Source organism: Olea europaea, chromosome 7 (assembly GCF_002742605.1).
Source record: "Olea europaea var. sylvestris chromosome 7, O_europaea_v1, whole genome shotgun sequence".
Lineage (NCBI taxonomy): Eukaryota > Viridiplantae > Streptophyta > Magnoliopsida > Lamiales > Oleaceae > Olea > Olea europaea.
The window spans coordinates 12635063-12648425 of NC_036243.1; the positions used below are offsets into that span (position 1 = coordinate 12635063).

The following is a 13363-nucleotide window of genomic DNA, read 5'->3' on the forward strand; positions in this document are numbered from 1 at the left end:
GTCTCAACAAGATTCAAATAAAATTCAGTCTTTAACAATAATCTAAATTTTCCTATTACCTCTACTTCCACCCTTTTGATGTCACCAACGTAGATGTATCTTTCACCATCACTTGGTTTTCGACAACTCAGGCAACCCTGCATAGACATACCGATGTGAGTTGTTGCACCAGAATCTATTCACCATGTATGTCTAAGTACCGAAATTAAATTTACCTCAGAACAAACCAAATGAAGAAGAGTACCTTTCTTTACACGCCATACGTGGTAATTGGTGCAATTCTTCTTCTTATGACCTGCAGCTCCATAGAAGAGACAACTATCTTCAGTTGGTTCTTTATGCTGTTTCTTTTGCGGTGCCGTACCCGCAGCTTCCTTATTAATCTTCCTTTTCTTGTTTCTTTTGTTCTTAGAGGTAGTGGCCAAATGTGCACTTTCTGTCTTCTCATGCTTCAGTCTTTCCTCTTCCTGGACACGGTGTGAGATGAGCTCATTAAGGGACCATGAGTCCTTTTGACAATTGTAGCTCACCTTCAATTGACTGAAATGTGCTGGAAGAGATATCAGAACCAAGTGCACTAACAAGTCTTCAGATAAATCCAACTTGAGTGCCTTTAGTTTTGAAGCAATGTGAGACATTTCCATAATGTACTCCCGAATGTTTCCTTTCCCTTTATACCTCATTGAGACAAGGTTCGCCAAAAGTGTACTTGTTTCAGCCTTTTCATTCTTGGCAAACTTCTTCTCAAGATCCTCAAGAAAACCCTTAGCCGTAGTCACCTTATCGGATATAGTGCCCCGAAATGCTTCTAGAATAGCATGCTTGATGACCATTAAGCTTATGCGGTTCAATCGTTCACTTTTCCATCTCCCTCTTGTCATCAGAGGTACTCTTATCAGTAAGTGCAGCAGGTTGATCGACCCGTAAAGTAAGGTCCAGGTTCATGACTCTGAGAACAATCATCACATTCTCTTGCCACGCCCTGAAGTTTGTGCCATTTAACATTGAAATTGAATTGATGCTAGTAAGGATATTAGCAGCAGAACCTGAAACTGAATTAGAAAACGTTTATTATGAATAGCTCACATGAATATCTTTAATATGCAAATAATAATAATCTCAAATAGTGGTAGGGCCCATCACAAGATACCAAGCACAACATTAATATCTAGTCTTTGGACAGAGATATTGACTTGTAAGCGGTACTCTTGGCGTAGTGATCAAACATTGACGATAAAACAACGTATCAATCAACAAACCTTTCTTGGATCGATTTATTGATCACACATTAAACCAAATAATCGTCACACGTTTATCACCACAGGTGCACGTGTATTCGACTAAATATTGACCTTCCTTTGGGCCGACCAATATTTCCATGAATAACACATGCACAAACACCTTTTTAATATTCTAAATTAGTCAATTTTCACAAGAGATGTTGCTTTGACAACATGTTGCTTCAATTAACCAACTTTCAAATATTATATCTCTTAAAAGAGTCTTAGTACCAAAATTTGAGAAAGAGAATCACCAATTTTGCATATTTTGATTAGTTTTAAACTTTAGGGGCCTTAGGATTAATAATTCAAAACTTTAAGGGAGCAAAATTAACTGATTCCAAAATTTATGGGTTGAAATCAATAAACTTGAAACTTTAGGGACCAAAATTAATTAATTCAATACTTTAGAGGATCAATTAGAACAAATTTTAAAACTTTAGGGGCCAAAATTGTCCAATTCAAAACTTTAGGGATCAAATTTTAAAAATTTGAAACTTTAGGGGTCAATTTGAATTAATTATGAACTTAGGGGCCAATTTGAATTAATAATTAAATTTTGAGGGCATTAATTACAAAATTCAGAACTTTAATGGCCCGAATTGATTAATTTTAAACCTTAGGGACTGAATTATTAAATCGAAAACTTAAAGGCCCAAATCTTAATATAACTTAAAGGTTAGGTATTGAAACCTTAATTTTATAACCCTAACCCTAATTGCAACCAAGGACCTCAAATCATCTAATTTACAAAAGAAGCCCTCGTCCCCAAAATTACCAAAACTGAAACCCTAAAGAATTTTCTTCTCTTCTTCTCCTTTCGGTGGCACCAGCCAGAGCCGCCCACTCAATGGTGCCGACGATGCGGCAGCGCCCCGGCGTTGCTGTAGAAGAGCAGTGGTGTCGCTGCTGTGATGCAGCAGTGGCCGGCAGCAGTGCTACAGCCGACGCTGCCATTCCAGGTAGCCTTTTTTTTTTAACCCAAAATCTAAAATTTCGAATTTGAATTTTTATCAAACATTAATCCGAATTACAAAAATAACGAAAATTATGCCGCAATAATTTTCAAATTCAACAAAATATAAATCCTAAATCATCAAATCTGAAAACTTTATAAAATATTGCTAGAACCAAATTAAATTATTCGATTCTCAATTATTCAACATGAAGAGGCTCTGATACCACTTGTTGAATAATTTATTACTTTAAATCACTGGATCTTTCATGTTAAATCATCAAGAAATACAAGAATTAAAGTGGAAGCGTACCTAAATCAGACATGGTTAATGTAATAATAAATTTTGCGGTATAGTCTTCTAAATCTACACGCAGTCTCCTTTTTTTCTCTATGATGGGATGCAGAAGAGAATGAATAATACATATATGTGATCTGGGGACCATAACCTATTTATATAAGGACGCCCTTTGACCTAATTCGGCCCATCATAAAATTAGGACCTGGGCCCGGTCTCTACACATATGTAAATCTACACTTTAATTGGATACATTAAAACCCAAAATCGAAGCCTTATTAGATCACTTTAATTAGGCTTAACCGAATTCGATAGTCTTTAATTTAACACACAATTATTCACACATATAAGCCCATCTATTGATTAAAAAATCTTTACATTCTGAAATATAGTGAATTTAATTTGAGATCGATGGCGTAGCATAATTTCCAAAACTTTCAATTTAAGGGAGGAATTGTTGAATAAGTCTGACTCGTGTTTCAATTGACATAGGGGTTGTCATTGAATCAGTCATATAATCAGTTAATATTTTGGTTGAACTTAGCCATTAGTTAGGTTCATTTCAGTTACTATCAAATTAATTAGACATAAGTCTTGATTATGATTGTACAACAGACATGAAGAATAAAACGTACTATTATGGAGTATGGGGACAACTGCATGAGAATGCGCGTACATAAATATTATTCATGTTATGTACAATAAATTATGAAATTTTGAAAACAGAGAGAACAATAATACTTTACTACTGAGCAGTCACGGCCGCCATTTCTCCTTCATCGTCCCTTAATTTAATAATCATTACTAATAATTACCAATTATTAAGGGCTCAAAGAAAGATGAAGAGGAGAAGACAAAATTATAAAATATGTATATGTATGATAGAGACTTGTTAAAAGCTTTAGAAATAAATAAAAAATAAAATCTAGATAGAGAGGAGTGGGATGGGGTGGGGGAATTCTAGAGGTGGGGAGAGGGCCCAAGAAATTAGTATAAATCTTCTTGAGTGGGAAGTGTGAACCCACCGGAAGTTAGAGTGTTAGTAGTTAGCTGTTTCTAAACCAAGAAAAAATGGTGATTGTGAGAGAATTTGATGCTAAAAAGGATCTGAGAGCAGTAGAAGAAGTAGAGAGAAACTGTGAGATTGGCCCAAGTGGCAAAATCTCCCTCTTCACTGATCTCTTGGGCGATCCTATTTGCAGGGTCCGCCACTCCCCGGCCTATCTCATGCTGGTAGCTACTATTAACTTTCTCATAAAAAGAAATTTCATTTCATTCTTCAGTTATTTCATCAAAAAAGGGTAATTTTGAATCGTTGATTCAGGTGGCGGAAATGGTGGTGAGCGAAAGTCAAGAAAATGAAAGGACAGAAATTGTAGGAATGATAAGGGGTTGCATCAAAACCGTTACTTGTGGCAAAAAGCTATCTAGAAATGGCAAAAACTTGAAGCCCCTCCCTGTCTACACCAAACTTGCCTATATCTTAGGCCTCCGTGTGGCTCCTCCTTATAGGTACCACATATTTTCATTAATCTAACTTTCGTGTTCGGCAAAATAAGTAACAGTCTCAGTTTCTTGTTCTGGCTTCTGCAGAAGAATCGGAATTGGTTTGAAATTGGTGAATTCTATGGAGGAGTGGTTTAGAGCTAATGGTGCAGAGTATTCGTACATAGCCACTGAAAAGGACAACCAGCCATCTGTTAAGCTCTTCACTCAAAAATGTGGCTATTCCAAGTTTCGTACCCCGTCTATCTTGGTCCAGCCGGTTTTCGCGCACAAAGTTCGAGTCACTAGGCGAGTCTCGATCATCAAACTCAGTCCAGCCGATGCTGGAACTCTTTATAGGTGCTGTATCTCCACCACCGAGTTCTTCCCACGCGACATTGACTCGATTTTAAACAATAAACTCAATCTGGGCACTTTTCTTGCTGTGCCGAATGGTTGGTGTGATGGCAGGTCATGGCCGGGAACGGAAAAATTCTTGGCGACTCAACCCAAGTCATGGGCTGTACTCAGCGTATGGAACTGCAAAGACGTTTTTAAACTCGAACTACAAGGAGCATCGTGGGCATGCAAAGTTTTTGCTAAGACGACTCGGTTAGTGGACCGGGCTTTACCATGGCTAAAACTGCCATCAGTGCCTGAGGTTTTCAGGCCCTTTGGGCTTCATTTCTTGTACGGGCTTTATGGGCAAGGACCAAATGCCGTGAAGTTCGTCAAGGCCCTATGTCGATTTGCGCACAACTTGGGTAAAGAGTTCGGGTGTGGTGTGGTGGCAACAGAAGTGGCAAGTTGTGAACCACTCAAATTAGGAATTCCGTATTGGGAAAAGCTATCTTGCACGGAAGATCTTTGGTGTATCAAACGGTTAGGAGAAGACTATGGTGATGGCTCTATTGGTGATTGGACAAAGTCGAGACCGGATCTTTCAATTTTTGTCGATCCCAGAGAGTTCTAGCATCTTTATCTTAAATTAATTATCTTAGCTATTATATTAGGATGTGAGGTAAAAAATAGAAGGAATGAGAAGATATGGTTCAACTTTTGTTGTTCTTGTAAAGGGAATATCCCCCTCCTTTAGCTTTTTTGGTAAATGGATTAGCTTTTTATATCCTTAGCCAAACAAATGCTGGTTTTGTTTTATGTGGGGTTTGCTACCTTATGGTATTCGTTTTCATCATATTCTCAAGTGGGTGCACTCGAATTACATGTATGCCACGTGTTGGTGAATATCCTTTAAAGATGTAGACATGCTATTTTGTGAAGCGACTTATTTTGAAACTTTATAAAAGGAAAATAAGCAAAACTTTTAAGATTCTACTTTTTAATATGTCTACTATCCAATGTTGAACAAATTGGAAAATTGACATTAAAAATTTAAAGACGCTTTAAAACTTTTCATGGGATAGAAATGATTTTGATTTTGATTTTGCTAGAAGATTCTCATTTTTGGGATGCATGGATAGAAATTTTAGGCTTATGTCTGATTTAATTATAGCTCAAATCTTTTGTAAATTTTGATAAAAGTTGCGAGTCTCATAAAATGTATGATTTAAAATGAATTTGAAGAAAAATGAAAGTCCAATATGGACTAATTAAGTTTAAGATTAATCTCAGTCAACATCTAAAATAAGCAAACTATAGGTAAAAAATTGATTTGGATTTTTTATTTAAGGTATGCTCGATAGTGATTATGAGAATTAATCTTTTGATTGTTAGAGGAAAAAAATGGGTCGCATATGTGAGTGAAAAAGTCAAAAATGATAGTTGAAATCATGAAATAACAGTCAAAAAATTTACTTTTTGTGATAAAAAATTGCTATCAAATAGAGAAAGTTAAAAGGTAGTGGGAAGATTTGATTCATCGATTTAACCCCCTTATGTACGGAATCCATTAACTAATGCTTTTGGAGGATCATGCAATTACTTGTATACAAAGATACATTTTGGGAAATAATTGAGGGGAAAAAGCATGAGTCAAGTCTTTTCAGTTTTCACCCGTGTCCCTCGCATTTATGCTACATTATACACGTATATTTAAAAAAAAAAAAAGAACTTTTATTAAACATTAAGGATTAAAATCTAAATTTTAATATAAAATAAAATAAATTTTAATTATATATTTCATGATACTCATATCAAAATTTAGTAAAATTCTAATTTTAATCTCCATCAAATAAGGGCAAAACGATTTTTCTAGTAACACAATAAGGCAAAATTGCTAGATTCTCTCGATATATACAAACATGCATTGATAAAAAAGCCTTTGATTTGGGTCATGAACAGTTAAGAAATATATGGAATTAGATTATAAAGAAGGTCATGTTTTTCACGGGGAAAATCCTAAAGCTCATATTATTCACGACAGTGAAAAGTAAGAAATGATAGTTACCTCAAACTTTTTTAACACTTGTAGCTTTAACTTTTTTGTCGAACTTTAGTTACCTCAAATTTTTTTTTAACACTTGTAGCTTTAACTTTTTTGTCGAACTTTTGTAATTGGCTAATTGTTGTTTATTTTACTAATTAAAAATGAGAAGGACAAATAAGTATTTTCTGGTCACCATCTTGATCGAAATATGATAATTAATAGAAGGACGAGGATATAAATATTAAATACAGCGAATCAATTTGAGCACTTAAGTACGAAAATGAGCAAAAGTTAGTGATCTTCATTTAAATTAAAATGTGGTACTAATAATTAAAATTACGATGTGAATATAATTAATCTTTAAATTTTCACAGTTCATCTTAAAGCAGGACATAGGGTTATTTATTTATTTATTTTTAAAGCCAATTTTATGAAGTAAAAGTACAAAATATAATTATAAATTTGACCAAACTTTATGATGGCATATAGCCCGATTTGTAACTTTACTGTCCGCCCTTTCTAGTTCCTTTATGTTATTGAGTCAAATTAGAATAACTTTTAATACATTAGTTAGGTTCAATTAGGCATAATGGAATAATAATTTATAAAAAAATTTAACATGTACTCTTCTTTATTGATTTTCGATCTCGTTCAGTCTACTGTATGAATGCACGTTTAAAGTCTTATAGAAAACATTTTTATAATCTTATTGTGCACTCGTTTTATGCCATCCAATGCAAGCAACGAGTCTTTTAGGCATGTATCCGAAGGATTGTGAAAACGGTGAAAGTAAAAAATAAAAAATGAAAATGAAAATTTTACATGCGTATTATTGAATTGAAGTTATTTAATGAAACTTGAAGTCTTTCATGTTTGAAGCATTCCAAAGTCATGACAAATTATGATTGATTGAGAGGGACAAACATGCCTTTTCCACAAATGAGCAGCATTAATATTGAAAATTAAAATTAGAAAATAATATTATGGTCTTTTAGGACCTCATTTTTAAAATTAATTTTTTTTTCAAACTCATTTTTCATCACATATTCTTCTAATAAAATAATTTTAAACATAATTTTTTTTTTTAACCACATATTCTTAAAAATCACTTTTCATAAATTCTATTTTCAAATATTCCTACACAACACGGGCAATGTAACATTTTAAAGAAGTAAACCATATGTATGAGATCAAGTAGATCTGAAAGAATCTCGTATATATGTAAGATTGGAGATGGGACGGAGCCCACTATTAAGATGAGCCTTCTACAACTCTATCGTGTACTTTTTATAATTTGTTCATGTGAAATTATCTGTAATTTTTTATGACGAAAAATGGTGAATCCTATAAAATATGTGAATAATAAATAGGTAACAGTTACGAATAAATGATTGAAAATAAATTTTAACTTCGATTCGATAGAAAAAATATAAACTACTTTTAAGAAAAGCACGAACATAAGGTAATTAAATGGAAAAAAGTGATTCACATTGTCCTACATTAGTCCTTGTTTATCTACCATTATTTTAAAATTCTTTTTTTCTTAAATTCATTTTCAACCACTCATTCTCACAATAAAATATTTTACATGTACACTCAAATTTTTTTTTACCTTTTTAACCACACATTCTCCAAAAATTCACCATTTCAAAACTCATTTTCAATGAATAATGACAGACAAACATGGACTTAATGATATTTCGTACGTGTATGATTGAAGCATATGACTCTGAGCTTCAACTTTTAATACCCTAATAATTGTGCTTGATTGAGAGGGACACACATGATAAACTCAAAAATGGTGCATTTTCGACAAGCTAACTCTATTATTGATGACATGAATTTGTACAATAATTTGAGAAACCATAGCAACATAAATATCATGACTAGTCCCATTGAAAATATAAACTCAGGTGAAATGTTGTTTACTTCAAATAAGATGCCTACAATAACTGTGTTCGGCAAGTCGTGAGCGGGCTGTGTTCATTGATGCATGCCAAAGTTAGCCTTATGCAGATTGACAAAACTTATAAACTACTTTCAAGAAAAACACGAACATAAATTTTACCATTCTATTGTAGGCATGAATTTGTTAGTCATGCATTGGAAAGATAAAAATAAACTAATTAAATGGAAAAAGTGACAATAATATTTTCCTAAACTAGTCCTTGTTTATCTACCATTATTTTAAAATTATTTTTTTCTCAAGTTCATTTTCAATACTACTCATTCTCACAATATTTTACTAATACACCCAAAAAAAATTTCTATTTTTTAATCACACATTCTCCAAAAATTCACAATGTCAAAGCTCGTTTTCAATTAATAATGATAGACAAACATGGGCTTAATGATATTTCGTACATGTATGATTGAAGGATATGACTCTGGGCTTCAATTTTTAATACCCTAATAATTGTGCTTGATTGAGAGGGATCCACATTACAAATTACAAAAATGGTACATTTTCGACAAGCTAACTCTATTATTGACAATATGAATTTATACGATAATTTGAGAAACCATAGCAACATAATTATCATGACTAGTCCCCTTGAAGATATAAGCTCAGGTGAAATGTTGTTCATTTCAAATATGATGCCTACAATGTGTTAGGCAAGTCGAGAGCGGGCTGTGTTTATTGATGCATACCAAACTTAGCCTAATTCTTATTAACAAAAATTAAGTTGAGATCCCCACTTTCCCCGTTTGCCTTGTTCGAAATATATTCTAATAACCCCTTCCTTCTCTTGACTCGATAAATCCGATATAGGTGGTTTAGGTAATAGGGAATAGTGGAAGAAAGTAACATTCGATATAGATGGTCAAATTTTGGATGTACTTATTTTTATGTAAAATTATTATTATTATGATATTGCCTTTTCTTCATTTTTTAATGCCTCGAGGACTACAAGAATAGTCTTGTAGTAGAGCATTTCTTAAAATACAAAATTTCTAATTTTCTCAAGTGAAAAGTAAGATTATTTGATGTGACTAAGTCAGTGTTATATCATGCTTTGATGCTGATTACTGAAAAGTTATAGACGAGAGTTTATACTAATGCTATTTTGGGTTACTTGACTTGAATTAATAATTTTTTCAAGATTCTCTAATTTTTGAGTGGTGAATCGAAGAAGTGACATTGGCGGCTTCAATTCTATAAACAACCGTGAAAGCACATTTTGAGGGCATATATTAATGCTCATATATTCTTAGAATTTGAATAAAGAATGTAGGAATATAAATAATTCTTAGCAATCTGCTTTGACGAAATCTTATCATTACTGCAATAATTATTATATTAATTAGAAAAATCGTACCAAACAAAGTCGGTTTAATTTGAAGTGCATTTTTAATTTGAGTTTAAGTTGGTATTTTAGAGAATTTTAGGTCAAGTCAATGTCAAAAATAAAATAAAATAAAATAAAAAGATTTGTACTTCAAAAGTTAAAAACTAGATTTATGCTTCTTATACAAGGTTGGGGACAGACCTCAACCCCTATTTTCCAATCTGCCCCCAACTCCATTTGGGTAGCAGAGCTGTAAACACTATTTAAGGATAACAAAATATCACGCTCCCATCTCGTTCCACTAGTAAATTGTTCCGACTCTTATATTTACTTTATTTGATTTTGTCTTTATATTTTTATCTTTAAATTGTATTCAAAAACAAAAATAATTAAATAAATGAGGACACTTGATTATATGAATCTTTACCCAAAAAAGGAGAAGTTTTCCACTGAGCTCATATTTGGTCCTCGTTTTCTAAAATGCAATTATTTTTTTTTCGAATTCATTTTCAATCAATAGCTGACCTAAGGAAAGATAGACCGGGCTTGGTCCAGTCTAAGTCGAAATCCTTTGGCCAAATCATTTTTATTTTTGAGAAAATTACCTTTAACATTACATTTGAATTCAACTTCAAAAATCAAGTGTTTCTGTTGGAAGAAAATGGGTCGCCTATGCGGGTTGACCTGACTCGATTTGCATGGAAATGAAATATGGAGGGAGGAGTTGAAAATTGAATTCCAATAAAAAAAATAAAAAATTAACTCCCTCAATCTATAACTTCCATGTATATAACCACTCCAAAAAAAATACTCAAGAGACATGCAAGAATTCGGGTTTTACTCAAGGGGTAAAAAGAAATGAGGGTGAAGGCTTGATTTTTGGAAGATAACATCTCAAATTGGGTTCTTGGATTGTGGCTATCAAATTCCTTCCATTGTAATCGAATTTCTGACCAAAAGGCAGGTACAAAATGGCGTGGAAAGCAAGCGAAACAAAGGCAAGTAATTCAACCTCAATTTTCTGGTTTCAAGTAAGTATCACTACTTGAAACTCGGTTATAAGCATGCATGCACGTTTTACATTGGTATCAGAGCCTAAGTAGGTTGTTTTCTTATTTAAACACATGCTGAAAATGTCATAGAATGATTGAAATGCTTGAATTTCGATTTTTCTTGCAAAGCTTGAATGTCGTTAATGGAAACTTTTTATGTACTGCATATTAATTCATAAAATTTATACTGTATGTTCATAATATTATGGAGAACATATCTGAAAAATTTCATGTTATTTGGTTTTGTATTATGGGAGAAAAATCGAACCCTAGTTGAGAAAATTGAAACTTCATGGCATGATAATTTCTTGCACGTTAAGTTTCATGTTGCTCATTTTATATAGTTGGATAGATCTTTTCGAGACATTTCCAATGAAATAAAAAACATAAAATTTGGCCTTAAATTGAATAAGTTGTAGCCTTCCAAAGTTTTGACAGAATCTGAAAAAACTGTCTTTTTGGGGACGATGAACAATAACCGGGGAAAAAAACCTGAAACTGTTGCTGTGGAGTGGGATTCATATTTTGAAAATTGCATGTTGGTCCCTCAATTATTGTAGATGCAATTTGAGAAATTTCATGTTAGTCCCCCATACTTTTAAATATTTCCAAATGCAATTGGAAAAATTGCATGGTAGTTCCCACACTTTTGAATGTTAATTATTTAAATGCAATTTGAGAAATTGCAAGTTAGTCCCCACACTTTTGAATGTTTTCAAATGCAGTTTGAAAAATTGCATGTTGGTCCCCAACTTTTTTGGATGTTGATTATTCCAAATGCAATTTGAAAATTTGCATGTTGATCCCAAAACTATTTTTGGATGTTGTTTATTCCAAAACCAATTTGAAAAGTTGTATATTGGTCCAAAAATTATTTTCTTTCGAAAATTGATTATTCGATATTCAATTTAAAAGATTATAAATTGGTCATGCATATGAGGATGCATGTGAGACCCAACTTCAATTCTGAAAATTACAAAATTAGTCTTTCAAATATTCTTGATTTTTGTATTCAATTAAAATTAATTTTCAGATGATCAAAATATTTTTTTTGGATTGAATTAAATTCTAAATTTTTTTTATAAAGGTCAAGAATATTTGTTAAGTGGTATTTGCCCAGTTGGAGTTATTTTTTTTAAGTGTTTCATTTTTTTTTGAAATGAAAAATACTCTGAATGTATTTAAAATACCACATTTTATATACGTTCATGAGTTGCGTGAGTCTTGATTAGGTTATATAATCTATTGTGACTTATTTCGAATTTTGTGTTTGATCATATGTTATTGGATCTATACACACTTATAGCATCCTTAAAGAGAATGCTAAAGAAACAAGGGTTATGAAACTTGTTAAAAAGCTATGTGCTTAGTATAATTAAAAATAAATGGATCTAAAACATAACCTAGTGGAATATGTGAATATTTTTGGGGACATTTTTTTAGATAAGCAGAATATGATAATTTTGATGTCACTTCCCATTTGTTGGGATTGTGTTGCAGCAGATATTAAAGCGTAGTTGACAATCATGATTTATGTCATAATTGCGCATTATGAAATTACATTATTAGATAAATGTGCATATTTATGGAAATGCATGATATCCATTAACTCGTGCATTGTTATAAATGCTAAGGTCAGTTGAATTAGTGAGATTTTTACTAAGACCTATTGATTGTCAGTTGAGTGATAGTTCGAGGCTTGGAAGATTTAGAGAAAATCTCACCAAAAACTATCTGATTTTCCAATTGAGTGGGGGTTCAGAAGTTGGAAGAATTAATGCAATTCTCACTTAGAACCCATGAAATTTTACATTGTTAAATTAAGTTTATGATAGTGAAATAATAGGATTGCGGACAATGATTGGGAACATAGTGAACTTTCGACTCTGTGCCTAACGTTAAACTATCGTAAATGTTAATTTGCGTTAATGCAAAATTAAATATGTGCATAAATGGGCATTGATTAAGAATAACATGTCTCTAAAATTTAATAGATCATGGCATCAAAATCTATAGAAGTTAACCTTAATAAAGGTAATAAACTAAATGCAATAACATTTGGCATGATAAGATTTTAAATGTACTAGAAGGACATGATGCTTTAGAGAACATCAATCACGTAATAGAACATCTTATGTAGGTCATACTACTCTAGATAATAAAGATTAGAACTTTGTCGAGTGTGGAAAAAATGTGGATTTTAGTACTCGAGCATCTAAAATTGTTAAGTTCTGTTATAAATACTTTTTCTCAAATGTGACTTAGTTGGTGGTTAGCGTAGTGTTAACATTTTCTTTGGTCACATTAATTTTAGATGAGTAGTAAGTTCAAACTAGTCTCTTCTTATTTTATGGAATTTTGAAAGTCATTATGACTTACAAATAGAAGTGTCAATTTTTTTATTAACACTACCCACTAGGTAAATTAAAAGACGTGTGACTTGATATTGCTCAGTCTCGAGGACATGCTTGTGTAGCAATGTTGTAGCTTGTATAGGACTTTGAATCTTAAGCATTGAATGAGCTAGAACGAATGCGGGATGGATGTGGGAGACTGGTAAAGGGACCAAGAAGAACTTTAGATAGTAGGTGAATGAAAATGGTTTTGACAGAGGATC

At 32.6% G+C, this 13363-nt stretch overlaps 1 protein-coding gene across 1 annotated transcript; it reads left to right on the top strand.

The window, feature by feature from the left end:
* Positions 1–3495: 3495 nt before the first annotated feature.
* On the top strand, positions 3496–5144 carry LOC111397030 (probable N-acetyltransferase HLS1). The gene is made up of 3 exons (XM_023023693.1): positions 3496–3766; positions 3858–4045; positions 4127–5144. The coding sequence occupies exons 1-3, from the start codon at positions 3605–3607 to the stop codon at positions 4989–4991; spliced, it is 1215 nt and encodes a 404-aa protein (XP_022879461.1). The 5' UTR covers positions 3496–3604; the 3' UTR covers positions 4992–5144.
* Positions 5145–13363: the final 8219 nt, after the last annotated feature.

Excerpts from the sequence above, each read along its gene's own strand:
- LOC111397030 (XM_023023693.1), top strand. The coding sequence starts at position 3,605 with ATGGTGATTGTGAGAGAATTTGATGCTAAAAAGGATCTGAGAGCAGTA. Across the intron at positions 3,767-3,857 it reads CCCCGGCCTATCTCATGCTG|GTGGCGGAAATGGTGGTGAG; the intron begins GTAGCTACTATT and ends TCGTTGATTCAG. Across the intron at positions 4,046-4,126 it reads CGTGTGGCTCCTCCTTATAG|AAGAATCGGAATTGGTTTGA; the intron begins GTACCACATATT and ends TGGCTTCTGCAG.